Consider the following 26,992-nt stretch of genomic DNA (forward strand, 5'->3'; position numbering starts at 1 on the left):
GGCGATATCTCTTCTCCGGTCATCTAGATACCGAAACGCTTCCGCCCTCACTTGGGTTGTTCTGACTGTTCAGAATCCGAAGTCTGTCCCCATCTTCGGAAAAAAGCCGTCTGACCCTGTCAGCTTCAATGAAGCTGTCACCACCACCGACGCTACCAGCACCCATTTCAGAAAGCCGCAACAGGCGAAGTCGACTCCGGCGGTGGGGGAGCCTGCTACCACAAAGACCGTTTCACGCATGTAATCAATTAGGAACGCACACTGACATTCAAACCCGGGCCTTTTGAGTGGAAAGCGGGCATTCTACCCCTGCACCATTTCTGCGGAGCCAACACACTGACATTGGAGAGGTGGCTGAAAGCGCGTCAAAGATAGCCATCTTCTAGTCACTTCCGCCGCGACTACAAGAACTGCTTTTGGAAGTGCCACCGCTTTGAGAACTGAACGCACGCGAAGCATTGCAAAGCCTGTTCCATGGCGGTATCCGCGCGGGGGGTCGCGAAGTAATGGCTTGCCACCCGAAAAAAATTAGGCGTGCTGCACTGACCTTGAGAGACAGCGACTTTCGTCGGCAGAGGCCGACAACACTGCCCCCGCGATTCTGCTGTCTGCGGCGTCGCGCGCTTTACCACATGGACCATTCTGTGCTTGAGTGGAAACCATCGCCGCCCTATCTGTCGGCGTTCGGCGGCGCGTCTTTGCTTGTCTTGGCACACAAAAGAAAGAAAATCGCCATTCCCCCATTGGAAACACGCCTCAACTCATTTCCGACAGAAAAAAACAATGTAACGAGATACCCGTGTCGTGAATAGTATCGCGATACAGGCGATACATCGTAAATGTATTTCACTACTGAGATACAAATACATTTTTCAAATGTATCTCGATACAGAAATACAGATACACAAAAGTATCTCTAAAATACTATCGCGATACTCTTGTATCGCGATACTGCCCAGCCCTGGTGCCCACACACCATAATTCATCATTCTGCTAAGTACTGAAGTACCCACTATGCTTCTGTAAAGCAATACATGCACCTATGTAGCAGCACACTTACTGACGCTGTAGATGATGATGATGATTTATAGTGAAGCTTTAGCGGCTGTAAAGCTTGAGTGCAAAGCTTTAAACCACCCGCTCAATCGGCGATTCCCGAGGTGCGGTGCCTGGTGCAATCCTACGCTTCTGCGACGCAATATTACATCTGTTAACGCGACTCTTCACTCGATCTGATGCCTGTGTAGGGTTTTTTTCCAAGCAGTTTCAAGCACTGATGTGGCTCTGTGGTAGAATACTAGACTGCCATGCAGACTGCCTGGGCTCCATCCAAACTCAAATCCTGATTTTTATTTATTGCATCCATTGGGATTCTTCACTCACAAACAATGCCGCTGATCCCGATGACACCAGATTTTTCCTGCGACACAAACTCCTTAACACTTTCGTGACCGCACCTATTCCTATCGATAGTATGTTATCGATGACTTCAAGTTCAAGTTTTGGCACTCTCTGAGCGGTTCTGGACAGCTAACGCAGTACAAAGGGTAAAATAACATGTTTTCTTATCAGTTTTTTTTGCGAGTATCTTTTTTCCACTGCGGGTAGATTTTTAACGCTCGTTCGCAGTCGGGTAGGTGAGCGCTCGTTGTTTCAGACTTCGCGTCGACGTCGTTCGTGGGTGCTCCACAGAAATGGCGAATTTCAACGGATTCCGATTATTCTGAGCAGGAATCTCTGGATGATGGTAGCAGCACAGACACGGAAGACGACTTTGATTTGCCAGGCTTCAGTACAGACGGTGAAAGTGCGTCAAACCTCCCCGGAACATCAGCAGCTATCCGCCAGTAAGTTTTGTCTTTTCCTCGGGTCGTTTTATCGCTGCAGTGCATCAATGTAAACAAATCTGGTGCGTACTAAAAATAACAGCTCTTATGTGCAAGGTCTTAACTTCATTCGGGCAGGAGCATTTGGCGGCGGCTGCAGAAAGAGTGCAGTTCTCTCCGCGAAGACGGCGCGAAGTGGACTTTGACCCAACGCTCCGGTGTGCTGCGCGGCGGCGTCTTCGTGTTGTTTTTTACCGCAGAAGTCGTCAGAGAGATATGCAACCACACAGATAAGTATGCGTGGATGCATACTTTCGAAAAGCTAACATACAGTGAGAGGGACGGATCCATGGAGGGAGGTTACTGAAGAGAAGATGCGCAAGTTCGTCGCACTCCATGTGTACATGGTAATCGTTCAAGTTCCGCGCTTGCATTGGTGTTGGTGTCGACGACACATATTTCCAGGCCTTCGTCCACTGTCAGTGATGCCACAGAAAAGGTTCAAGGCTTCTTGAGTGTCTCTGATCTGAAGAAGACGACCGTCGCATCCCACGAGAAGCTTCACCACTTGTCTTCTGTATTGCAACACATAAACGATTCTTCCACGCTATTTTTTAACCCTGTCGAAACCTTTCAGTGGATGAGAAAATGGTGAAATCTGAAGGTCGGTATAGTATTCGGCAGTATATGAGGGAGAAAGAGGTCAAATGAGGGCACAATTATGGATTTTTGCAGATTCTGAACAGACTACACTGTTCGTTTTAACGAATACACAAGAAAATTGAAAAATACCAGAACTGCAAACTATGCTATGAAAGTTGAACAGAAAAAAATTTTTTTTTTCCTGAAACATGTGCAGCCAGCCTTTGTTTCACCGTGTCGAGAAACTGCATCGCGTGATGGCATGATAGGCACTAGTGCCTATATTATTGTATTTATGTAAATAATCTTTGTACTTACAGATTTTATATTTCCACTATTACTCTACAAGGGCTTTGCGTTTATAACGTATATTTTGAGTTTTTAAAACGTTTACCCTTGATGTTTGCATTGATGTTTTTATGAATGTTTTTTCTTTTTGATGCATTTTTCTTTTGATAATTTTTTTATTGTATTCAAAATAAATCTGTTGTTTGGAATTAATACTGTTGGAAAGACCAATTCTTCCTTTATCATTTGATACCCTACACTTAGCATCAATTATTTTCTGTCGCTTGAAAAAAAATATTTCCAGGACTATTAAAAACAACCGACTTTTCTGCAGTCACGAAAGTGTTAATGCCATCACGTTGGAATGGCTCTGACCATCTTCCAATGCAAGCGTCCGCAGAAATTTACCTTCGCAAATCCAAGTGAGTGACTGCAGTGGAAGTGGCATTACGAAAGTTTTCAAATTGTGAGCGGCCTGGCTTCGAAATGCTCGGTACAACAAGTCTCGCACTGCTCTACTTTATGGGTGACAAGAAAAAGATATTCACGCCTCCTTAATGTTAACGGAGGAACAAAAGAACGGCTACAACGATGTTTTGCAGGTGTCTGAGAACCACTTTGAAGGTTAGGGGACTGTTGTGTATGAAAAAGTTGCATTCTTCAGAAAAGAACAATGGGAAGGAGAAGATGTTGAAGAGTTCGTCCCGGAGCTACACCAACTGGCCAATTTGTGCAGCTTCAGAGAATTGAGTGACGAGATGATCCGGGACCACATAGTACACAGTGTGCATCATGGACTGCAAGCAATCAGAAAAAATGCAGCTGGATGCAGAGCTGACCCTTGAAAAAGCCACAACCACGGTGCAACAGTCTGAGATGGTAAAACAACAATCAACTACGCTGCACAGCTACGATGTAGAGAAAGTGGATAAAGTCAGCCTGGCTCATAAATCAACTGTTACCTCCAGGAATTCAAAAGACGCCCGCAATGCAAGCTATGAAGCTGTCTGAAATTGAAGCAGAGCATGTGTTCGGTCTCTGGCTACTCACAGCACACTACATGAAAGTGCCCCGCACAAACAAAAATTCAGGGGCCATTCCACTCTATGAAGGTGGATGACCAGCGAAACTGTTTAGCACACAACACAGAAGTGACCGAGAATTTCGAACTATTGGCAATCACACAGCATGCAACTAAATCCAAAATTTCTGTCCAGAAAGTCCATTTTGAATTAGGCATACGCTCCTTTAAAGTTTTCGATATCAATAACATGCGTCTTTTTGCCCTGACTTGTGCCATCTGGTTTGGCTTGCTGCACGCACTTGGCTTTTCATGCACGATCTTGAGGAGCCATTTGGGCAGCATGCGTCTTTCTGCCGCATTCCTTGTTTCACAACATGTCATCTTGTCTGGCTGGCTGCATGCGTTTGGTGTTTCGCACACGACCTTCATTGGTGTTTGCTGCCCGTGGGTTCCCTTCTCCATTTTTAGTAGAGTTGGATTTGCCCAATTTCTGTGGCAAATACATGTTTGCCCACGGAAGACGGACGGACATGGCCCAGGCATATATAGCTGTGCTGTAACAACCGGCATACAACAAGTGCCATCAAAAAGGACATCCTGTCCGTGTCTGCGAGATCACCAGCAGCAACGATGCATTTCTCAAAGCCGTCTCATCTAGCTGTGATGATAACTGGATGGGCACTGGGAACATCAGTGAGTCTCCAGTCACTTTCAAAGTGGGCAGAAAAGCCAATGTACAAGAGATGTTTAGAAAGTTTCCATTTCCAGGAGCCAAGGACAGTCTTGATAAGACCCAATCAACAGGAGCTTCCTGTTTCCAGCATGGTAATGGCAGACATATCAGACTACGAAATGGTGAAAGGAAGCATGTACATCGTGGATGGCCTTCAGATACCTCAACTGTGAAGGGAAGCTATAGAGAATCTTGCGCCAAGGAAAGTAGCGCATTGAGCAACACTATCTGAAGGAAAGTCTGAATGGCATTGCACGAACCAGGGAAGCAGCCACAAGGAGCAGCAAAGCGTTGTAGAGAAGTGATGTCCACTTAAGCACTGCCTTTGCAGGTGTTCTTCAAAGAAGCAGCTGTTGTGGCAAAACGTTTGTTTATGGATGAGGAATGTGCCAGGCGGCTTACAACAATCTGGACGTATTGTGCAAGAGCCAACTAAGATCAGTTTCTGGCAGTTCGTTGGACCAGTGGCCAAGAAAGAGCATGATAGATTGCACATAGGATGAAGTTAACCTCCTGCATAGTCACTATATGTGTCTTGTGTTCACCCCAGTGTGCTGCATATTACAGTAGCCAGTCACTCTGGTCAGGCCACAACGATGTTCGATGGGTCGTTCGACGTGCCGCATTCCAGGACCACCGTCAAAAGTATTATCTTTCTTTGCTTGAAATGAATACAACAAAAACAATTTCTGCATGAACTTAGAGCCTACTATTTGATTCTCGTTATGTAAAAACGAAACGTGACTAATTGCTGAATAATTATACATTTATTTGTACGCTAATTACACTTAACTAATAAACAAAAGAACGCATTACTTCATTTTCTTTCTTGGAATGTAATATTGAGCACCTCAGAATTATGTTGCGCGTACTTCCCACATTTACAGACAGTGTGTCATAATTCGAGCCAGAAGGGGATATGTTGGTTAAGTGATGCAATTACACTTTGGAAATCAGAAACTGCAAAAAAGAACAAGAGGTAGAACGAGGAAATTAATAGTTCAAATAGAGCATTACCCGCTAGCCTGAAATAATAGACAGTGTGCATTTCCTTACAGCTTCACCATCTTTCCTAATGGTGCCTTACACTTCATCAAAAAAGAAAATGCAGATAGAACATGCTGAATAAAAAATAAGCCTTGAAGAAATCCCCACACTTACATAAAACGAAAGCACTTTTAAAACTTTTATGCGCAATGCACAAGGAGATAGCACCCACAAATTACACACAACTCACATTCACGGAGTGAAACGTCACTGTAATTTTTCATTTTCTAATAAGACTGCGTGCACAATGTGAATGGCGTAGTACATTCTGGAAGATGTGCGAGCACCAGGGATTATACTGAAATGTACCCATGTATAAATAGCCAACATTTAAAATCCATATAACCCATTTGGACGACAGTGCTCACAAACATCGATGTAACCTTGAGTCTTTCTAGTTTTGCTGGGCACAAATTATTCTGATAGAGTTCATTGATTAACTTGTGATTCAAGTTGCCCTACTCTTTACTGTCACAATGCAACAATATTATGCTCAAAGTCTCGATTTAGGTTGAAAATGGCCAGGATGCTGGCAACTGCAGTTTAAAAATGGCATCCTTCTTTGTGTTGTACCGGGGCACATCGGTGGATGCTGGCGAAGGGCGAGAGAGGACGTCGAGCAGGGAAGCGATCCAGGAATCCTTGCGCTGCTCGGCCGGCATGTCAGTGACGCTCAAAGATGATGAATCGCAGGTGTCAGTGGGTAAGCAGACAGGGTCAGGAGGTAGTGGTGAACGGGATAGGGCATCGGCGTCTGAATGTCTGCGTCCCGAGCGATAAACAACACGAATGTCGTATTCTTGAAGGCGTAAAGCCCAACGAGCAAGGCGGCCAGTAGGGTCTTTCATGGACGATAGCCAGCATAAGGCATGGTGGTCGGTGACAATATCAAACTGGCGTCCGTAAAGATAAGTACGAAATTTCCCTATAGCCCAAATAATGGCCAAGCATTCTTTTTCTGTTACAGAATAGTTTGACTCTGCCTTCGTTAGGGTACGGCTAGCATAAGCAACAACGTACTTGTCGCAGCCATCCTTGCGTTGAGCGAGAATGGCACTGAGACCGACACCACTAGGGTCCGTGTGGATTTCAGTAGGCGCATTGCGATCGAAGTGGCGGAGTACTGGTGGAGATGTGAGGAGACGGCGCAACGTCGTAAATGAGTCGTCGCAACGGGAATTCCAGGCCGAGAGGTCAGCGCTGCCGGAAAGAAGCTGCGTCAAGGGAGCGATAACAGAGGCGAAATTACGGATGAAACGGCGGAAATAGGAACACAAGCCGACGAAGCTACGGAGCTCCTTTAGGGTAGTAGGCTTGGGGTACTCGGCAACGGCACGGAGATTGGCAGGGTCTGGTAGAATTCCTTCTTTTGAGACAACGTGGCCTAGAATCGTAAGTTGGCGTGCGCCAAAATGGCATTTCTTCAAGTTTAATTGCAACCCGGCTGCTGTAAGGCACTGAAGAACTTGCTCAAGGCGGTTGAGATGAGTCTCGAAATTAGGAGAAAAGACAACTATGTCGTCCAAGTAGCAAAGGCAGGTGCGCCACTTAAGTCCCTGGAGAATACTGTCCATCATCCTTTCAAAAGTTGCAGGCGCATTGCAAAGGCCGAAGGGCATTACATTAAATTCATATAAGCCGTCAGGGGTCACAAACGCCGTTTTTGGACGGTCTGGTTCAGCCATCGGCATTTGCCAATATCCAGAGCGCAAATCTAGCGAAGAGAAAAATTCCGCACCTTGAAGGCAATCCAGGGCGTCATCAATGCGTGGCAGGGGATAGACATCCTTGCGGGTAATCTTGTTTAGTCGCCGATAATCTACGCAAAATCTGATGGAGCCGTCCTTTTTCTTCACCAGGACGACTGGAGAAGCCCAAGGACCGTGTGATTGCTGAATGACGCCACGTTGCAGCATGTCGTCGACGTGTTGAGTGATGACGTCGCACTCAGCCTGGGAGACTCGGTAGGGACGCTGGCGCAGCGGAGCATGATGACCAGTGTCAATAAGGCGAACAACAACTGACGTGCGTCCCAAGGCAGGTAGGCCGTGGTCGAAGGAGGCGCGGAAACAGTCAAGGAGTTGAACGACCTGACTGCGCTGATCTTGCGTAAGCGCGGTGTCCACGCTGCGCAACAGTACGTCTTCGTCAGGTAGTGAGGGTGCGGCAGCAGACGTGACGGCATTCACGGGCAGTAGCGTCGTGTCGGAAGGGACATCGAAAGGGAAGATGGCATCGTAAGCGTCAAGACGCCCGATACATTCGCCTTGCAATAAAGTAGAAGGGCAAGGGAACGGATTGCACACGTAGACGGTGCTGGAACCACCGGCAAACGTGAGGACGGCAAACGGGACGACAAGGTTCCGGCGACAAGTGCATTCCTTAGACGGCATAAAGAGGGCGGTCGAATCGGGAACAGAGGCACATGAAATGGACACCATGGCGACAGAGAAAGCAGAGACGACGACGTCAGCAGCAACAACCACCTTTTCGGGCGAGCAAGCGAGATCTACAGTTGTGGTACTGAACGGAGACAAGGCGAGTTGTGCACGAGCGCAGTCGACAACCGCATCATTAGCGGAAAGGAAGTCCCATCCAAGGATAACTTCATGCGACACGTTTGAAAGGATGACAAATTCGACTATGTAAAGCACGCCTTGAATCACAACACGCGCAGTGCATGTGGCCGAAGGTTTGATGTGCTGCGAACTCCCCGTGCGTAGGGAAATATCAAACAGTGGAGTCGTCACTTTGTTCAGTTTGCGGCATAGCACTTCACTGATTACACAAACAGCGGCGCCTGTATCGACAAGAGCGTTTGTGGCGAAACCGTCGACAAACACCGCAATCTCGTTAGGGGGCGAAAGATGAGGCCTTGAAAATTTCGTCGGTGGCGCAGTTCTTGCCTCAGGAACTGCGACTGCTAGTTTTCCTCCTGGGCGTGGTTGGAACGGCGAAGCATGGGGGAAATAGACTGGCGGCGGGGCGAAGGAGATCGACGTGAGGTGAAGTCGGGCCGATGTGAGGTGAATTCGGGTCGACGTGAGCGGGAGTCAGGTGCATCAGGTGTAACATGAGGTTCTGGTTGCTGAGGGATGTAGCCGGAGGGCTGAGCATCACGAAAATAGAGTCCACTGCGGCGACAATAGTGAGCAACATGCCCCGGAATACCGCAGGCGAAGCAGACGGGCCGGTTATCCGGAGTAAGCCAAGGGTTCACAGGTGCTCGGGGAGGCGAGAAGGGTACAGTGTATATAATATGCTCCATTGGCAACTACGCTAGAACACTGTATGGGCGAGGGCTAACCCAAAAGCCAGGGCCTGGCCCGGTTTGGCAAGGAATTGTCAGATCAGACCCTGGTCAAGCTTGGGCCTGAGTCAAGCCAGTAACGGCCCGACTTTCATACAAGTGGGTAACAAGTGCAGGTATGCTATACGTAACTTCGGGAAGCTCATTACCTGTGCTCATGGACACATACTGGATGCAAATCCACTAGGCAGTTCCATGGAACATTGACGATCACATGTGCTGTGTAAAAATGCAAGTGCAAGGCCTGGCTAAAGAGTGCCAGGCATATAAGACCACGAGTTTTTATTGAAACAACGAATGGTGAATGGTAGGTGAAAAAAGCTCAAAACCAATTTAGAGTAAGAAATGTGGGTCTATGACTGAAAATATTATTGAATAAAGCGCATTTGTTGCCTGCACGTTATGTACAAGTAGTACTAATTCTTAAGTCAAGCTTTTATAACTCACAAATTTCGGCAGCGTCATACGCGAAAAACACGCCGTTGATGAGCACAGAGAAATGTGGTTCTCACAAAAGCACCACTCACATGCGTATTTCTATACACCGTTTTCGAATAACTGATGCTCTCACGGTCACGGGCTAGTCGGCGATCAGCTGTTTCTGATATGGCAATCTGATCTTTTATTGAGGCCACTTGGCAACATTTCATTGTTGCCTTGATATGCACGCATGATCATCGTTGTCACTGTAGCAACCGAAGCGTTGCACTGCTGAGCGCGTGGATGAAGATCCAATTGCCAGCATGGAAGAAGAAAACAGTTAGGAGGGAGCATTGCGCTATTAAATTGAAAGAAAGAAAGAAAGAAAGAAAGAAAAGCAGTACGTCAGGCACGCAGACACAGAGCTTCGCTTGCCCCCGTTTTGCTGATAGGGCAAGGGTTCCTGGTGTTTTTCCTTTGCTGTACATACTTATAAGACACAAAGCATGCTCAGCATCTCCTTACATTAGTGATAGGTTGGAGGTTCACTACCAGTCATCAAGCAAAGGTGTGTCATACGAGTGACCTACTTTAAGTCGACAAAAGGTTACAATGGTCTATCATCTTTTCATAGTCGGTGACCAATTTCACAAGTTTACAGAGGACTTAGGAGTGCTTGTGTGTTGTAGGGTAACGTGACAATATGGTACATCGACTAGACCAGGGCCGAACAAATTTCACCTTTCGAAATGAAGAAAAAAGCTGGCAGTGTTCTTGTTTAGGCACATCAAGTGCTCCTCCGCTGCTGGTGAGCCTGCGCCACTCTGCCTGCAGGATGCGGACGTGGCACAGCAGGTGCCTGGCTCCTGGCCAGATTCGAAGAAGAGCTGTCTTGAGCGGCATCGAAGAATCGGTTATGAAGGCTGCAGGATGCTGCGTAGCGAGTAAAATTACATCACTTGTTGGGTAATCACATGCCAAGCTACAAAACAGCACATGAAAAAAATTAGATTTAATAGTTTCTGGCAACAAAAAGCCTAAAACTGCAGTGGCATATTGGATTGGGTTGCTTGGGACATTACTGGACTCGTAGAAAACGGTGCTCAAGAAAAAGGATGACAACGGGAGAAAATAAGATGGCTCCTCTGTGTTGTGTTTCCTCTCTTCATCGCCCCATTTATTTGGAGCTGTAAGAAAAAAGTGCAGAGTAAAACAATGTTAGCTTTCTCTTAAAGGGACACTAAAGGTAAATAACAATTTATGTCAGACTGAAAGCTCAATGTATGACAATGTCTAAAACGGCAATATTATCAACAGCAGTGCCCTACTTACCGAAAAGTTAAGCTAAATGTATCACACAATGAGCGCCACGAGCAGGATGTTTTGGAAATGATCCCGATGACGTGAGAGAGTCCGACTACAATTAATCACTCGTAATCAAACTAGCTGCAATAAAAAAGAATCTTCCGTGCATCAAGAGACGTAATAAAACGCTGCTCGTTCGTTTCTGTTTGATTCATGGAAAAAAGAACCTCTTTGGCATTGCCATGGGGAACGGCGCGCGCTGTTGAAAGGTTCCGTTTTCGCCGAACTGCACCTCACCCGGCGCCCTGCTTCGCTCACACGGCCGCGTCTCAGTGGTAGTTTCGGTATCGCGTACTGCCGCGTGTTTTGCATGCTCGTGAAAGTCGCTCTGACAGAAAGTCCGACAAAATGCCGCATGCATGTGATGTTGCCGGATGCCCGAATGGTGCACGCCGCCAGTGCACGCCACCGCGCAGTAAAGGCGGGCAACATTGGGCACGGCAACAGTGACGTGAGAAAGACTGCTTTCAGGCAGGTGATTTGAAGTGCGCTAACGCGATGCGGACCACTAAAACGTGATTTTACTTCAAAATAAGCACTTCCTTTGCACAAAAGTAGCACTACAATGTTTCTGGACTGCTATTTCAACAATCAATGTGGACTTAATATTTGCCTATAGTGTCCCTTTAAGACCCAGTCAAACAAAACTACTGCCTCCTAACAGGTCAGAAAGGGAGACAAATTCAATTCCTTCGCATGTTGCTGCCTGTTGCTGGCCAGAAGACCCCTGTCGCTCTGGTCTCTATCAACCACAACGGCACGCTATTACCTTACTAACGCTGCCAACATAGTGTACAACGAGGTTGCAAGATCTTGGTGTAAGGGGGTGGCTACTTTCAGTGGGAATTAAATAAGTGACGCGATGATAACTTCTGAATGTTGCCCCCCCTCCCCCTTCATTTTTTTCTTCATTACTCCCAGGGACCAAATAATTTGAACAATGTGAGAACAATCAGAGTGAGTGTCAGATTATCCCCCATTGCAGCAAAACAGAAAAGGGACTTTTATGGGTGTCGGCAGGATTTTGTCCTGCTGCAAACCGGTGTTGCATCGCTGCTGGGGGAGGGGGAGCATTGGTGTAAATTGGGTGGGGAGCAAGTACTGGTGTGGCCAGGAGGAGGGACAAGTACCGCTTTTGCATCCCCCTTGCTGAAACTTCTTGTCAAGTCCCCTACGAACGTTACCATTTCTTCAATGCAAACGCTAACAGTGTCATCACAATTCACGAGTTTCTGATGTATTTGAAGGTCACCTCCTTCTTAACTGTACTGATCCAATCTCAAATGATGACCGGTGCAAAGGTATGCTTAGCTTATGTTAAACCAAGCAAGGCTACCAGACTGTATTCAGGCATGATGTGCAACCTCATTTGCAGCTAGAGAAGCACAGTTTTTAATTCTATATCGCTCATTCTTTCCACCACGTGGTGGTGATTCTTTTCATTATCAATGAACAAAAACAATGTAAAAAAGAAATAGTCACTTTTGCCAGTGCAAGGGAGCCCTCTCCACAAACACTGTGACTCAGCTACACAAATACTTCACTTCTACGATAACCAGCAAAACCCAATGAAGCCAACATGTAACATAATTCGAAGGTTGTAGGTTTGGTCCTCCCTGGCAGCAAGTTACCAAGTCTTTTTTTTGTAAACTTCCATTTATTTCTCTCTACATCATAATTATTACCCACCAGAAAAAAGCTACAAATAATTCACCCTACAATTTCCTTGGCTTCATTATGCTGTGTCCAGCACAGAAATGAGTGCCACTCGTAGGCGCTAGCTAAGAATCCCAGGATTACATGTGCCAAAATACCCAATAAAGTGGTCGGAGGCACAGCCACTGCCGTAGCCCAATTGAGAGAACATTTGACACGTAATTCTAAAGTTGTTGGCAGTAGGCCAGAAACGCTTTTCGGGGAGGAGTTTAACCATGCTTTATCTATGTTCGTGCATTTGTTTATATGCGTGTATATATACAGATGCAAAATCCAAAATTTCATGGTGCGAGGGGGGGGGGGGGGTGAACCCCCCAACCCCCTTGGCTAAGCCTCTGGTTGTTGGTTTGGTCCCCAATGTCAGCAAACTGCTTTTTAACGCAAGAGCGTTAAAGAGCTCGTTTTGCAGAAATTGCGGTGTCGGCATTCCGGTGTTGGTTGTGAGTGAAAAATCAGCATTGTCCATGACCGAAAAATCGAGAAAGATCCAAATAAAAATAAATAATAAAACTTCGGTTCGAGTGGAAATCGAACCAAGGCCTTCTGCGTGGCAAGCAGGTGTTCTACCACAGAGCCACGCCATTGCCTGAAAACTGCTTTGGAAAAAAACACTGCATAAACGTCATGTAGTGGGAGGAGTCTCCTTAACGCATGTAATGTTGCGTGGCAGAAGCATAGAACCGTGCCAGGCGTCAAAATGTAAATTGTGCAACCAGAGTGTGTATTAAAGGACACCCATTACAAAGCGCTTAGACATCTTTATTCATCATCATCAGCAAAAGCATCAACAAAGTCAGCAGCTGCACATGTTCGTGTGCTGCCTTATGGATGCATAGTGGGCCCTTTGCTGATTTGCAAAAGGAAGTATTATGGCGTAGTGGGCTCTGTACAACTGTACCTGCAGTAGGCATTCTACTATAGTTTGAAACGGCCAATGTTACATGCACAGACGTACATGTTCTTGCGGCACGGCTGCATCCACCGAGAACCAAAGCAAGGCTAGCAATTGGGAAGGCGACACGCACGGGGCCTGATTACGCTATCGCGTTCTACTCTTAGAGGCAAAGCTCAGGCAGGGATGCAACAGCCGAAATAGGATTTGGAGCAATTTTTGGAGCAGCAAAATGTTGCTTTTGGAGCACAAAAATCCAAATTTGGAGCAGGTTACGCAAAAAGAAACCTGAATTTTTTATCCCGAAATCCAAAATTTGGAGCGGTATAACAAAGAAGGCTTATTATTAGAAAAGAAAACAAAAATATGTAAAAACCATTCTACATCAGCTAATTCGTGCACAGTGCACGTGAACACTGCTATTTCAATAAAAGCAGTGTGTTGAGCCACCCCACAGTGCGAACAATGACTAAGTCCACATTAGCATTTGCAGGACCTTTCAAATGATTCGACAGGCACTGGAAATGTGAATGTGGACCTGCGAACCTGGCAACCTGGAAATTTGGGAGATTCGTAAAGCAGGAGCAAGTGGGGATAGCGAAAAAAGAAAACTGGCGTATGCTTTTGTCTATTGTTTCTCAAGGCTGTAGAAACGCCATACACAGCAGCTCCAAATGATTGCCAGTAATTTTTAGACGTCAGCGATCATACGAGTACTCGTAATTACACGGCGCATGCACGAATGAGTAATTAGGGAATAAAATGTGCTGTGTCCCGGGCAGCTAGTACTCTTAGGAATGATGTACGTCCCTCAGGCTCGTTGCTGGGGCTACGCGTCGTTGTATCCCACCTCTGGAGCCGCTGTTAGGACTGGGGTTGCGTGGCCGGTGCAAACACCGGTGTGCATCGTGCTCGGAGCAGTCAGGACGGACAAGATGACGAAAGAAAGATTTTATGTACAGACTATTTACATATTTTCGCTCTCAGTCAACATGACTGCCAGCCCGACCACGTCGGCTGGTTCGACTCCGTTCGACTCCGTTCCACCCTTAACCACGGACTGGCACGGCCTTAAATCGGGTAGCCGTCCATTGTCCTCTTGGCCCTCCGCCAGTTGCAGGTGATGGCTTTCCGCCAGTTGCAGTTGATGGCTTTCCGTCAGTTGCAGTTGATGGCTTTCCATCAGTTGCAGTTCATGGCTTTCCGTCAGTTGCAGTTGATGGCTTTCCATCAGTTGCAGTTGACGGAAGCGCCATTGTCTGTCCCTTCCATCGCCCTCAGGAATGCTGCTCTCAGTCATTAAGCAGCGTGAAAGCATGACGACTGGTGTCAGCTGTCGGGGCCGGCTGGGCGAAGACGCCGTTTTCCAGGGTCCCTCTTCGTTGGAAAGTCGGCGACATTGTGGCCTTTGTGCTGAGGCACAACAGCACCCCCGCCGCCAAACAATGCATCAGGAGGACGAGCTGCTCAACGTGGCTCGGCTAAATTAATGCGGCCGGACACCAGGCTCATCCATGTCTCGAGGCGAAGCTCCCAGGATCACTGCTCTCGTGGCATTCCACACAAACACGCAGCTCGCACGGGCTCGAGGTTCCTGTGGATAAGACGAACTCGACAGGGCAACCATTGTCAAACTACACCCAACGCTGCAAGTGCCCTCCGCACTCCCTCGAATTGCCAGACGTGAATAAAACAAATCCTACTGAGAACTAACGTTCCCGCTTTAAATAAAACGAGGAGAAGTGCGTATTTCATGGCGACGAGTTCAACAACGGGCCTCAATTTCAGGTGTTGTTAAACAAACAACTTTGGGGTAATACAAGAATTGTAATTGTACTATAGCTGCTTAGGCATGGAAGATAAACCACCAAGGAAGCCAACGGAAGCTCAAAGGCTTCGCCAAATCCACACTAAACGCTCTCGGCGTAAGCGTAACACAATAAGAACACAACATGGTTCTACTAGCTATGAACTGAAACTGAAAATAAAGCTTACACGCTCCACATAAAACAATGGTGAACTACCTTTTTCTTGAAATGCTCACACTAACTAGTACAAAAACAAAACAAAACTCAACCTACAGCGAGCTCTGTTGAAACATTTTTCAACTACAACGCTAGAAGATTACCCTCCAAAATATAGACACTACATAGGTCAGAATTACTGCCTCTGCAGTAAACACAAACAAGTAAACTTCGGTTACGCTCGACCAACGCTACCACTCTTTCACAATTAGCGGTCGCATAAATCTTTACTCACGGCTAACGTGCCTCATTTTACGCCGTCAGCTCACTCTCGTGCGGGTTACTGCTTCCGCATGTTATTCTTAATATTGTGCCACTAAAGCTAGACATGTTCCCGTGAGCACTCTGTCACGCTGCACCCACATCAGGAACTGAATTCGCAAACGACATCCGTAATTGCACGTACTAGTGACACTGCGAGCTTCTACTCCGCGGATGTACGACTAACCTAGCTCTACTCTTGCGGTCACTATTTTTACAAACAACCGAGTGACTCTCGCGATAACCTTTCCCTCCTACATAGAACGCACATGAAAAGAACAACAAACAAACAAAACCAATTTTCGCGTGGCTCTACCAAAACTCGCACAAAGCCTAGCCTTGCTTATTCTTCCCGCAAGCTCCCAGCTTAACGCCTAAGGTTCCGCTATACAACTCGTGGGACACCTTGACTTATTAGGGAGCTCTCGAATGGCGCGCGCAAAGCCCTGCGCTGGCCTTTCGTGCAACTGCGCACGTGTCATATGCCAACCGCTTTCGGGCTCCTGCTAAGTGATGGAAATAGTGGGCCTCAAAAGCCAACGCTAACTCAGCGCACGCCACTCGAAAACCGCCCAATGTTTCCTTGCGTCCACGCATGACACGCAACGGAAACGCCACAAACTCTTTTCATAGTCAGCTAACGTAACCCTATTCAAGGCGCTCATCTCTTAGAGCCCTCGACTCGCTCTGATGCGTGTCACTAACCTCCCGATAGCTAACTACACAACGCATATCGCCAAACAAACAAAACCAAAGAGCGGCAAAGAAAACAAGGTTCAATAACAGTTAACTAAGCTATCAACACTCGCGGAAATAACAAGGAATACTAATTACTAACTAAAATCAACAGTCAAAATTCCTTCCAACAAATCCGGAGTCGATATTCCAGGAAAAGCTAACAGCTGTCCTCAACAACTTTTCAGGCGCAGTCGCGGTGGTCGCGCCCAGAAGGCTATTCTCGTCAAGCGGGGTGTACGACATGCATGAAAGTTAATTACCCCTTCGTCGAGCCCCACTACGTTCCTCGAAGCGGACTTGCATTTGTCACCTCCTGCTGCTTCGCAAAACTCACCGACCACGCGGTTTCGCACCTGATCGAACGTTCCTCGAAAAGAACAATGGGGAGTTCTTTTTGCCCGCTGACCCTTTCTGCGAACCATGCACTTCTCTCCCCCTTTTCTCTTGGTGGTTCAGACGCATGCTGTAGAAACCGGTCAATAAGGACAATCGCGCCTCTCTCGCAATTTCGCGCCGACGTCCGAACTTCTTCCTCAAACGTGTCGCGACCTTTGCCGCATTTCTGTCTTGCGGACGCTTTCTTCTTTTTGCACGTCTCCTGGTGCATACTTTTGAGCCTTTGTCACGATACCTGTGTGCGCGACACCTCGTTGCGCTCCTGCCTCTACACAGCAGTGAAAAAGATGAGAACAGACGGAAACCTCGGCGTCTGAATCTCATTGACATTCGTTTCCTCGCAGTGCGCTTAGCAACCAATCCAGATCCCCGCGGGACTCGCAACTTGGGACTTGTCCTAGCACGCCTTTTTGGGATTTCAGGCCTACCCTTCAACTTGGTGTCTCGAGAGATGCAGTCGTCGCGTTTTGCCAGTGCTTGAGCACGCTTACCGCTACTTGTCTCTTGTGCGTTCCCCTTTTGTTTTCTCCGGCGCCTTTTTCTCGCCGAACGGCTCGGAATGCTGGCAGCTTTAACGCACGCACTTCGATATTCACCGCCAAAACCTCAGGCGGCTCAACTAGCCTATCCTCAGTGTCGTCGCTAGGTGTCTGTACTGCTGACACAGCCACAGTCCCGACACTCTCTAACTCAGCTCGCCTCGCGATGTCTCTCTAGTTTCAGGTGATCTATCATTATCGTGGATAGCCCCATTTCTCAGGCCTCCGAAAGCGGCCTCTGCGTCCTGCGCTTCGCGACGTTTCTTGACCTGTTGGTGTCCGCGGCGTGACTCGTCTTGCGCCTTATGAAGTGCTTCATCCTCTCGCTCTCTCTGACGCGCTTTCTCCTCTAGCGCCTTGCGACGTGCCTCGGCGTCCTCACGACGGGCCTCAGCCTCTAGCGCCTCACGACGCTTCTCGACCGCTTGGTCTCTGCGGTGCGCCTTGTTTTGCGCTTTTCGACACGCTTCGTCCTCACACGCCTCACGGCTGGCCTTAGCCTCTAGCGTCTCATAGCGGCTCGCTATACTAGGCGGCTTATCCCTCGTACTTGCATGTACGGAACTCTGTGGAGTCAAAGCTCTAAAGGGCTGAACTAAGCCACTTTCGCGGTCATCGTCAGTTATGGCCTGTGACTGAACGACAGCCGCGACGCTCTCTAAGCTAGTCAGCTTGCTCTAAAGAGTCTCTTCCCTTACTGGGGCTTTATCACTGCCCTGCAGAGACCCCTCTCTTTGGCCTTTGCATTCGGCCGAACCTACACTACCACAGCGGCTGAACAACGTATCCTTAACCTCAGTTACTTCCTGCAGGCCGTCTGACACTAAGGCTAAAACTGAGCCTTTCCCACGTCCGAGGCACTCTGCGTGCCGGTTGGCCATCTTTCCTCTTCCCCCATGCGTGCCCTCGTCCGATGCCCTAGTTTTGCACATATGACTCAAACGCTGTCGGAATGCTTTTGCTGACAAGCGACATTTGCGCAACAGCGCCTCTTTGACCTTGTCATACGATACAGTGTCCTTCCTACTGAGTCTAGCTATTACATCGACGGCCTCGCATGGAAGAAGAGTTAGCAACTCTTGCGGCCAACTTTCGAGGGAGAATCCTGCCTTCCCGCATGTTCGCTCAAAATTAACAAGAAAGAGCACGATGTCCTCGCCAATTCTGAACGGCTGAAAAAGGTCTTCCATCCTTACGGGCTCCCTCACAATGGGAACCTGGCTTGCGGCGGATATCTGAAGTTCCAGCTCCTTTAGGTTCAACTCATGTTGCCTCTTGGCAGCTTTCTCTTCTCTTTCCTTTATCTCTCTGTTCTCTTTATCTATTTCCTCTTCTCTAGCTCGAATATCCTCATGAGCTTCCCGGGCCTCCTCAACAGTTACCTTCTCTGCCTCCATAATTGGGAGGATCTGCTGTTTCCGTTTAGCAGAGCCAACTGATATGCCCAACTCCTTGCAAATTTCAAGGAGGTCCTGCACACTGAACTTGTCCATACTGACACTGCACTCTGCCTCGTTTACCCTCTACTGAAACTAAGCGGTCAGACCTATCCAATTCTTGGCTGACCAAACAAAGTTACCAGCCTACAAAAGTCAAAACCTGCTAACAATGACTTGGGCTAGCTAGGTCTGGCAATAAGAGAGGTAAACTTCAGGCACTCACCACACCAGAGTAGCTGACGCTGGCTGATCCCACCGAGCTGCCATCCACTGTTAGGAATGATGTATGTCCCTCAGGCTCATTGCTGGGGCTACGCATCGTTGTATCCCACCTCTAGAGCCGCTGTTAGGACTGGGGTTGCGTGGCCGGTGCGAACACAGGTGTGCATCGTGCTCGGAGCAGTCAGGACGGACAAGATGAAGAAGGAAAGATTTTATGTACAGACTATTTACATATTTTCGCTCTCAGTCAACATGACTGCCAGCCCGACCACGTCGGCTGGTTCGACTCCGTTCGACTCCGTTCAAATCTGTTCCACCCTTAACCACGGACTGGCACGGCCTTAAATCGGGTAGCCGTCCATTGTCTTCTTGGCCCTCCGCCAGTTGCAGTTGATGGCTTTCCGTCAGTTGCAGTTGATGGCTTTCCGCCAGTTGCAGTTGATGGCTTTCCGCCAGCTGCAGTTGATGACTTTCAGTCAGTTGCAGTTGATGGCTTTCCGTCAGTTGCAGTTGACGGAAGCGCCATTGTCTGTCCCTTCCATCGCCCTCAGGAATGCTGCTCTCAGTCGTTAAGCAGCGTGAAAGCATGACGACTGGTGCCAGCTGTCGGGGCCGGCTGGGCGAAGACGCCGTTTTCCAGGGTCCCTCTTTGTTGGAAAGTCGGAGACATTGTGGCCTTTGTGCTGAGGCACAACAGTACTAATAGCCCCTTCTAAATCTCAGTATGCTTTTCCGCGGGACACCAGTGTACTGCGGCAAAAGTGGCTTAAAAAGCGTTCTGCACGCAATAAAACAAGCATCAGGAAATTCGAGAACTACTGTTTTTTTCTATTGCGATAGCAACTACATGGACACTCTCGACGAGGTTTTGCCATCATCTCCCGTATAAAGTCCAAATTGATAACATATCCCCTGTGCATAGTATGTTCTACCGCGGGTAAAACGCGCGAATGCGGGCGACGAACACGGCTGAAGCAGATATCAAACGAGCCAGTCCATCTCCGTCGCTCGGAGGGCGTATGCGATAACACCACTCCGCTCGGGAAGCATGCCATCGAAGCATACAGGAAACGCCCCCCCGCCCGTATTGAACGAGCATGAAAAGACGCGAGAGGGGGGCGGGGGGGGGGGGCTGTCGCTCGAGTAGCAACTTTGAACTTTTATTCTAAGGCCGCGGTCGTGATCGCTGGCGCGCGCGCTATCTCGGCAGCCATCAGCGGGCGGCTCGTATATCCTGCTACGTGCGACGCCCTCAATGCGAAGACACTGTGCAGAAAGAGCATCTCTTCCTAGAGCGGCCGTATTCTCTTACACCAATGTTTTGTAGAGCTACGCGAGATCGGATACAAAAGAGTTTGCTGCCAGCCTCACTTCGTGTAACATTACAATTTGTTGCTATCGCTTTCACTGCTTCGTCCTTGCGGTGAAACTGACTTTTTTTTTCTTTCGTGAGGGGTTAGGGTCTGCGCGTCTGTATTGGATGACGATGGCCACACTGCAGATGACCAACGCGGCCTCCATTTCTTGCTCAAGTTTGCGCAACTGAGAAAATTTCAGGCTGGTTGGGCATTTTGGCGCAGCGTGGCGCAATTTCAACAAATTTCACGGTTTTGGCTCAGCTTGGCGCAAAAATAAGGAATTGTATCAAATTGGCGCAATTGGCGCATCTGTTGCATCCCTGCTCAGGCATCCTCAATGTTTCTGTCCACTTTAATTTATTTGCAGTTATGTCATAATCACTAATATTAAATTAAAAAAGCTATAAATAATGACCCCTGTGCTTTCTTTGACTTCATGAGGTTGTGTGAAACAAAAACTGGTTCCTTCAATCCATTCCCCTTCGTTCTTTTAATGAGCAGAACAGTTATTCTTACAATGCTGCACAAATGCTAACTGCAGATAAGAAAGGTGACTAAAGAATAACTAAAGCTTCAATAACAATAATTATTATGTGATTTTACATGTAAAGACTAGAACCTGACTATAACATACACAGTAGTGGTTGGCAGCAGATTAATTTTGACCACCTATGTTTCTTTAATGTGCTCCTAGATCTAAGTGCACGGGTGTTCCTGCATTTAACCCCTATCAAAATCTGGCCACCATGGCTGCCACACTTTGACAGAGGCACTTCTGAAACTATGCTCCGGCATTTCAAAAAGGTTTGCCGTGACAAGCCGTGTCATTAGTAAACAAAAACAAAAAAAACCTTTTAAAAACCTAGCATGTGCTTGCTTTGCCTATCCTCAATGGTCTTCTCCTGTCCCTAGTTGTTTTGTACCAGCTTTTAAAGAATGTTTTGCTAATTATTCTGACAGTCCACTGAACGAGCATGAAGGTTACACTTACACATTCTGAAAGCACTGAAAACAATAAAGGCTTCTCACCTGCCGATTCCCAAAGCACAATGGATAGTCAGTCCTCAGCAAGTCAAAGGCCTTTTGGTATCCTTCAGTGTCTTGTTGTTTGTGAATGAACGCAGCGATTGGCACGGCCCCAGCTTTTGTGGCCGTCAAAAAAAGAGTAACCATGCTTTTCGTTGCATCACACGACGACACGGTGTCCACAAAGATCAAGTCGCCGGAGGATTTAATCTGCTGAGCACGATGCATGATTGGTGTCACTAAAAGAACAGCCCAGGAATCATCGGTGCCAGTCAATTTTATGTCAGCCCCTGCAAAGAAATGTAAGACAGGCAAATGAAGGGTGCTAGTTGGTGGTTGTTCTTTTTTTTTTATCCTAAGGTACAGGTGCAGAACAACACGACACAGTGCGCAGAAAGGCAGTTGAATCAATTCCAAGCAAACATAAGTACCATGCGACCAATAACATATGGTTCCTAGGCACAACACCAGAGATACAGAGGCACTGAAAAATCTTCAACACCTGCGGCTGGACCAATGTCATGGCTGAAGCGAGCAGGTGCACAGAGTGTCTGCTTAGGTGCTGTTTGAAGGCTGCTATCAAGAAAACTATATCATTACTACAGTAGGTTGCAAGCTAAGAATAAATGTAAGCTCCACCCACAGCCATCGCTGTCTCACACGGAGAAAATTTGCATAGATGTCCCACCCATTTGCGTATGCTTATTCATGTGACTTCAAGCACCGCTCCCGTGTTTCAGGTAGGCAACTTTCGCACATAGACAAATATTCGTGCCGCTGGTTTTCGGTCGAAAACTTGAACTTCTTAGCCAATTTCAGCAAAGATTCTGACATCACTGCCTAATTAAACATAATATTTTATGAAGGGACGACGAACTTTTAATTTTTAATATGCGTAGTAGTTACATTATCAGCAAAAAAGTACTCATGGTTAGGAAACCGCGTAGCGTGACTGTCTTGCACAGATGAATGGCAGGCATGCTGCTTTTCTGTGGGCGGAGCTTGTGTTTATTTTTTGGTTGTAACCGACCATAGCTCTGCACCGCCCTGCCAAGATTGCTTCAGTGGTATACAGGTTGTCCCACATATCTTGAGCCAAGACTGTGAAAATGAAAGGCACTTCAGAGGCAAATTTAACCAAACGTATACTACTCGCACTAGCCTATAGATACTCAGGCTATTTTTTATTTCCCTCTAAACTAATTATTTAATTATTTTTAATTACTCAACTTTTTAATTATTGGCTGAAAACCCAAAATATGAACACTGAGCTGTAGAGCACTTTTAGAAACCGTGGACTGAATTGTTTCCAGTACGATACGTCTCGCGCTGTTATTTTTTCCACGTTAAAGAAAGCCCGCGAAATTTGAAAAGAAGCCACGTGACGGACCGCGACCGCACTGCTATAGTGCTGCTCTCAAGCGCGCAAACCGGTGAACGAGGTCGCCTGCGGCTGCCACGGGGAAGCGATAGGGTGCTTTAAAAGTGGCCGATGTTTGGGCGTCAGTCTTTTGTTGAATGACAGTGCAAATGCAGGCTGCTGGCCGAGCGCTTCCGAGATAAGCGTCCAAGACGGATAAATAAAACAAGAAAATAGCTTTATTGTCTGTTTTGAACTTGAGATGAGCAAAACGAGGCGACGACGTGAAGCTAGTCACAGGTGGCGATGGGTAGGCGAACGGCATGAGGAGACTTTTTTTTTTTTTCAGTGATCGGTGCTCGTAAAATTAAGCCGCAATTACAAAACATGTGCAAAGAGGTCTGCATCTGCTGCAATACAACTGTGGTATCTCTTTATCAGATTTTTCGTGACGTTATTGACCATGGTTTCGGGAATGGAGTTGCAAACTTGTCTTATTTTTTCTTTCAGATTACCTGATGTTGTGGCTGGTGCCTGGTATACCTGACTCTTGACGTACCCCCAAAGAAAAAAATCAAGGAGGTTTAAATCTGGAGACCTTGCTGGCCAAACAATGGGCACGTGCCGCCCTATCCACTGCTACGGGAAAACTTTATTCAGCCAATTGCACGCTTTGCTGCTTCCGTGCGCAGGAGCTCCATCATGCTGATACCAGATATCTTTAATCCTAGCCAGTGGAACTTCACACAGAAAATTTTGAAGTGGTCCATCCAAGATATCGTTGACATATCGTTCGCCTGCTAAGTGTGCCGTTGAAGAAGACAGGTCCGATTATAGTACCGCCGTAAATGCCACACCACACATTGAAAGACCAGTGATATTGGTGACGCGCCTGCCAAACCCAGTGAGGGTTCTTGTCACTCCAATAGTGCGAGTTGTGGATGTTCACTTGAGTTGCGCGAGAAGTTTGCTTCGCCGGTCTGAAGTACCTTGTTAACAAAGCCTGGGTCCTTTTCTGTCTTGATTGGGATCCAGTTTGCAAAGTCTGTACGATTCTGGAAGTCGCGGGGCTCCAATGCTTGGTGCAGCTGCATGTGGTAGGGATGAAGTTGTCTATTCTTTAGTATTCTCCACACCGAAGATTTCGAGACACCAGCTTCAGCACCCACACTACGGACACTTGCCTGGGGTCTGCAGAAAACATGGACAGGATATCCATCTCCACTTCCTGGCCCAAAACTGAAGATTTGTGCCTTTTCGTGGTAAATGTCCCATTCTCTTTCAGCGTTTCATATGTACGCACAATGGTCATTGAGCTTGGCCGCGTACCTGGATGCCAGCGCTGAAACAGCTTAACTGCCTGCCTTCTGTGTTCGCGTGATGCACCTAGGGCCAGAACCATATCCACTAGTTGCTCATTCGAGTATGGCATGTCAGCTGTTTACACAGATTAAAACAATGTAATGTTGCTGTCCAGAACACGAAGGGTTACGGGTGTCTGAGGAGCACCTGAACAAAGACAACTCGTCAGGAATGGTTTCGCACGACGCAGACACTTCGTGGGGTCTCTTTTTGTTCAAACTGCGTAATTGCACCAGCCCTCGAGGCCTTTCATCGTTCTGTCGCGTTTCGCCCTATCTACATGAATCAAAATCAAACTGCTGTTTTTTTTTGTTGCCGTCGTGACCGCTTTATCATCGCAGCCAGCGCTCGGCCAGCAGTGTGCATTTGCTAGTGATGCAGAACTATCGATGGTACTATCGATAGCTGAGTCACTATCAAACTATCGATGATAAAAAGTACTATCGACAGTGCTATCGACAGTAAATTTGATGGTACTATCAATAGCCTAAAATCAGTAGCGCGAACTCAGTGCATAATAAACTTGCTTCCCCGCGCACGTGGTACGTGGTGGAGCCGGAGGAGCAGGCTGAAGGGCAAGAAAGTTGTGTTCTTTAACAGAGTGCTATGCTGACACATGATCATAAATTCAAACTGTTCAGCTGTAGCGAAAAGGAAGCCGTTACATGTGGTGGAACTGCGCGGCTTCAAATATATATTGCATTTTGTGATTCAAAATAGAAAAATATCAAGAACTAAGTTTGTTAATTCCAAGGTGTATGCTTTTGGATATCAATTATTGATGGACATGTGCCGCCACTTTCACTGCGGAAAAATTTTTTTTCTGTCGCCAGAAATTGGCTCATAAATTAAGCAAAGCTGATAGTAGGCTATCGCAAATATTTTGGTAATATGGCCAGCCAGCAACAGCATCATTATTTACACCACCATCGATAGTCTTGTCACATGGTTGTGACGGTGAAGAATGCTGCAGCAAGACTCGGAAATACGGAGCTCTTTATTTGCGCGAACTTGTGCCCAGAAAATCAAAACTCAAAATGCAAGTGATACACGCCTGCACACTGATAGCGGCGAGAACAGTAGTCGGCCGTCGAGTAATGTGATTATCGGTGGAACGCGTCACCTTTATACATCAGTCATTCAACCTTCCAGCATTATCGATGCAGTGCTGGCAGTAAGCTCTCGAATAAACTTGACTATTCGCGTCCGGCGCGTAATCTTAACAGAATGATCTCAAACAATCGTGAAGCTTCTCAAACATTACGGCGCGGTCTGCGTCAAACGTTGCTAACAGTCTTTGTGAAACCTGAATACATCAAAACAAAGCAATAAACACGCGTGGCAGTAAATATAGTAATATTAACGATGGTACTGCCGATTGCACTATCAATAGTTTCTCGATAGTAGTACCATCGATAGTTTGTTTGCACTATCGATAGTTTCAAAAATACTATCGATGCTATCGATAGTCAATTTACCTATAGTTCTGCATCACTAGCATTTGCACCGTCATTCAACGAAAGACGGACGCCCAAACATCAGCCACTTTCAAAGCACCCTGTCGCTTCCCTGTGGCAGCCGCAGGCGACCTTGTTCACCGGTTGCACAGTTGGGAGCAGCACTATAGCAGTGCGCTCGCGGTCCGTCATGTGGCTTCTTTTCAAATTTCGCAGGCTTTCTTTACAACGCGGAAAAAATAACAGCGCGAGACGTATCGGACTGGAAACAATTCAGTCCGTGGTTTCTAAGAGTGCTCTACAGCTCAGTGTTCATATTTTGGGTTTTCAGCTAATAATTAAAAGTTAAGTCATTAAAAAAATTAAATAATTAGTTTAGGGGAAAATAAAAAATAGCCTGAGTATCTACAGGCTAGTGGGAGTAGTATACGTTTGGTTCAATTTGCCTCTGAAGTGCCTTCATTTTCAAAGTCTTGGCTCAAGTTATGTGGGACAACCTGTATACTAATCTCTCTTGACTGAATTCAGCCTATGTGAGACTCCGTTGCCCTTGGTCTTTAGGCTTGAGGATCACCGAACTTGCTCTAAACAGTGGAAGGAAAGGCTGGATAAGCCTGCTGACTCTTTTGGTAGTTATTTTGAAACAAGTCAAGTTTTCTGCCTTAAATGAATAAAAAATGAAAAAAAAAAAAGAACGCATACAGCGCTTTTCTTTTTTCTTTTGAAGAAAGTCACATGTTTCCTTTGTTTTCCCTCACAAAATGCATTTCAAAAAGGTGCCGTCTCGAGTTTCAAATCACAGTGCGAACAAAGCCCTACGGGCCACAATAACAGCCAAAATGCCCACATACCGCTAGTTGCATAGGCGGTGGCTTTCTCCGTCAACTTTGACAAAGGATTCTCCGGTGATCCATACTTGTCTATCCGCCATTCCCTGTACCAGGTGTACAGGCAAGAGAGCTTGGGATTCGCCGGTCCGGTAGGGCTGCCGTCCCCTCCCGCAAGAAGAAGCCGCTCGTTGTGCCGCTTGGCTTCAGACGGATTCATGCCCAATTCGAAGTAGCCTTCAAACTTGAGCCTGGTCTCTGGTGTCGGACGCGTTGACATTGGTGCGTCGGCACACTCGATCCTGTGATTGTGCTGGGAGATGAGTCTGATGACGGCCGGAAGAGGAGGATCTAAGCGGAGGAACGTGTCATTCCTTTTGGTGTTTCGGTCACTTTCTTTATCTTGATGCTCAGCTGCGCGGGGCAGGCTGGTTTCTCAAGGGAGGTGGGGCGACTTTTGTTTCGATGGCTGAGATGACAGACCCACCTCTTGTGGTACACCATTCTGTAAAAGAAGAGCAAGCAGTTGGTTGTCATATGTGATCAGCTGCTGGTCTGAAGCAGTGCTGTGAGAGAACGACGTCCTTTTCTAAGGGCCTACTAAAGAGAAAAATGATTTTACCTGTGGTAAGCATATCGCTCTGACACAATGCCAATAACACCACTCTTGCTGCGAGAAGATGCTTGGTAAGCTAGAAAATGCACAGGGATAAAATACAT

General features: G+C 47.1%; 1 protein-coding gene and 1 long non-coding RNA gene across 8 annotated transcripts in view; one reads left to right on the forward strand and one right to left on the reverse strand.

The window, feature by feature from the left end:
• The window catches only part of LOC119383764 (uncharacterized), a 144,576-nt gene that overhangs the window by 14,656 nt on the left and 102,928 nt on the right, over positions 1 to 26,992 (reverse strand). Inside the window, exons 2-4 of one of the 7 annotated variants that reach the window (XM_049412668.1) lie at positions 26,297 to 26,777; positions 21,270 to 21,556; positions 10,032 to 10,223 (exon numbers count right to left, since the gene is read on the reverse strand). The exons of 4 other annotated variants lie outside the window; for them this stretch is intronic. In XM_049412668.1, the coding sequence (XP_049268625.1) occupies positions 10,032 to 10,223; positions 21,270 to 21,556; positions 26,297 to 26,552 (735 nt within the window). In that variant the 5' untranslated portion in view covers positions 26,553 to 26,777. The remainder of the gene's footprint in view (positions 1 to 10,031; positions 10,224 to 21,269; positions 21,557 to 26,296; positions 26,778 to 26,992) is intronic. 2 more of the 7 variants (XM_049412667.1, XM_049412662.1) reach the window with 2 other exon arrangements.
• The window catches only part of LOC125757235 (uncharacterized), an 83,979-nt gene that overhangs the window by 10,268 nt on the left and 46,719 nt on the right, over positions 1 to 26,992 (forward strand). The window lies entirely within an intron of this gene.

The sequence above is a fragment of the Rhipicephalus sanguineus genome, chromosome 2 (genome assembly GCF_013339695.2).
Source record: "Rhipicephalus sanguineus isolate Rsan-2018 chromosome 2, BIME_Rsan_1.4, whole genome shotgun sequence".
Taxonomy (NCBI): Eukaryota; Metazoa; Arthropoda; class Arachnida; order Ixodida; family Ixodidae; genus Rhipicephalus; species Rhipicephalus sanguineus.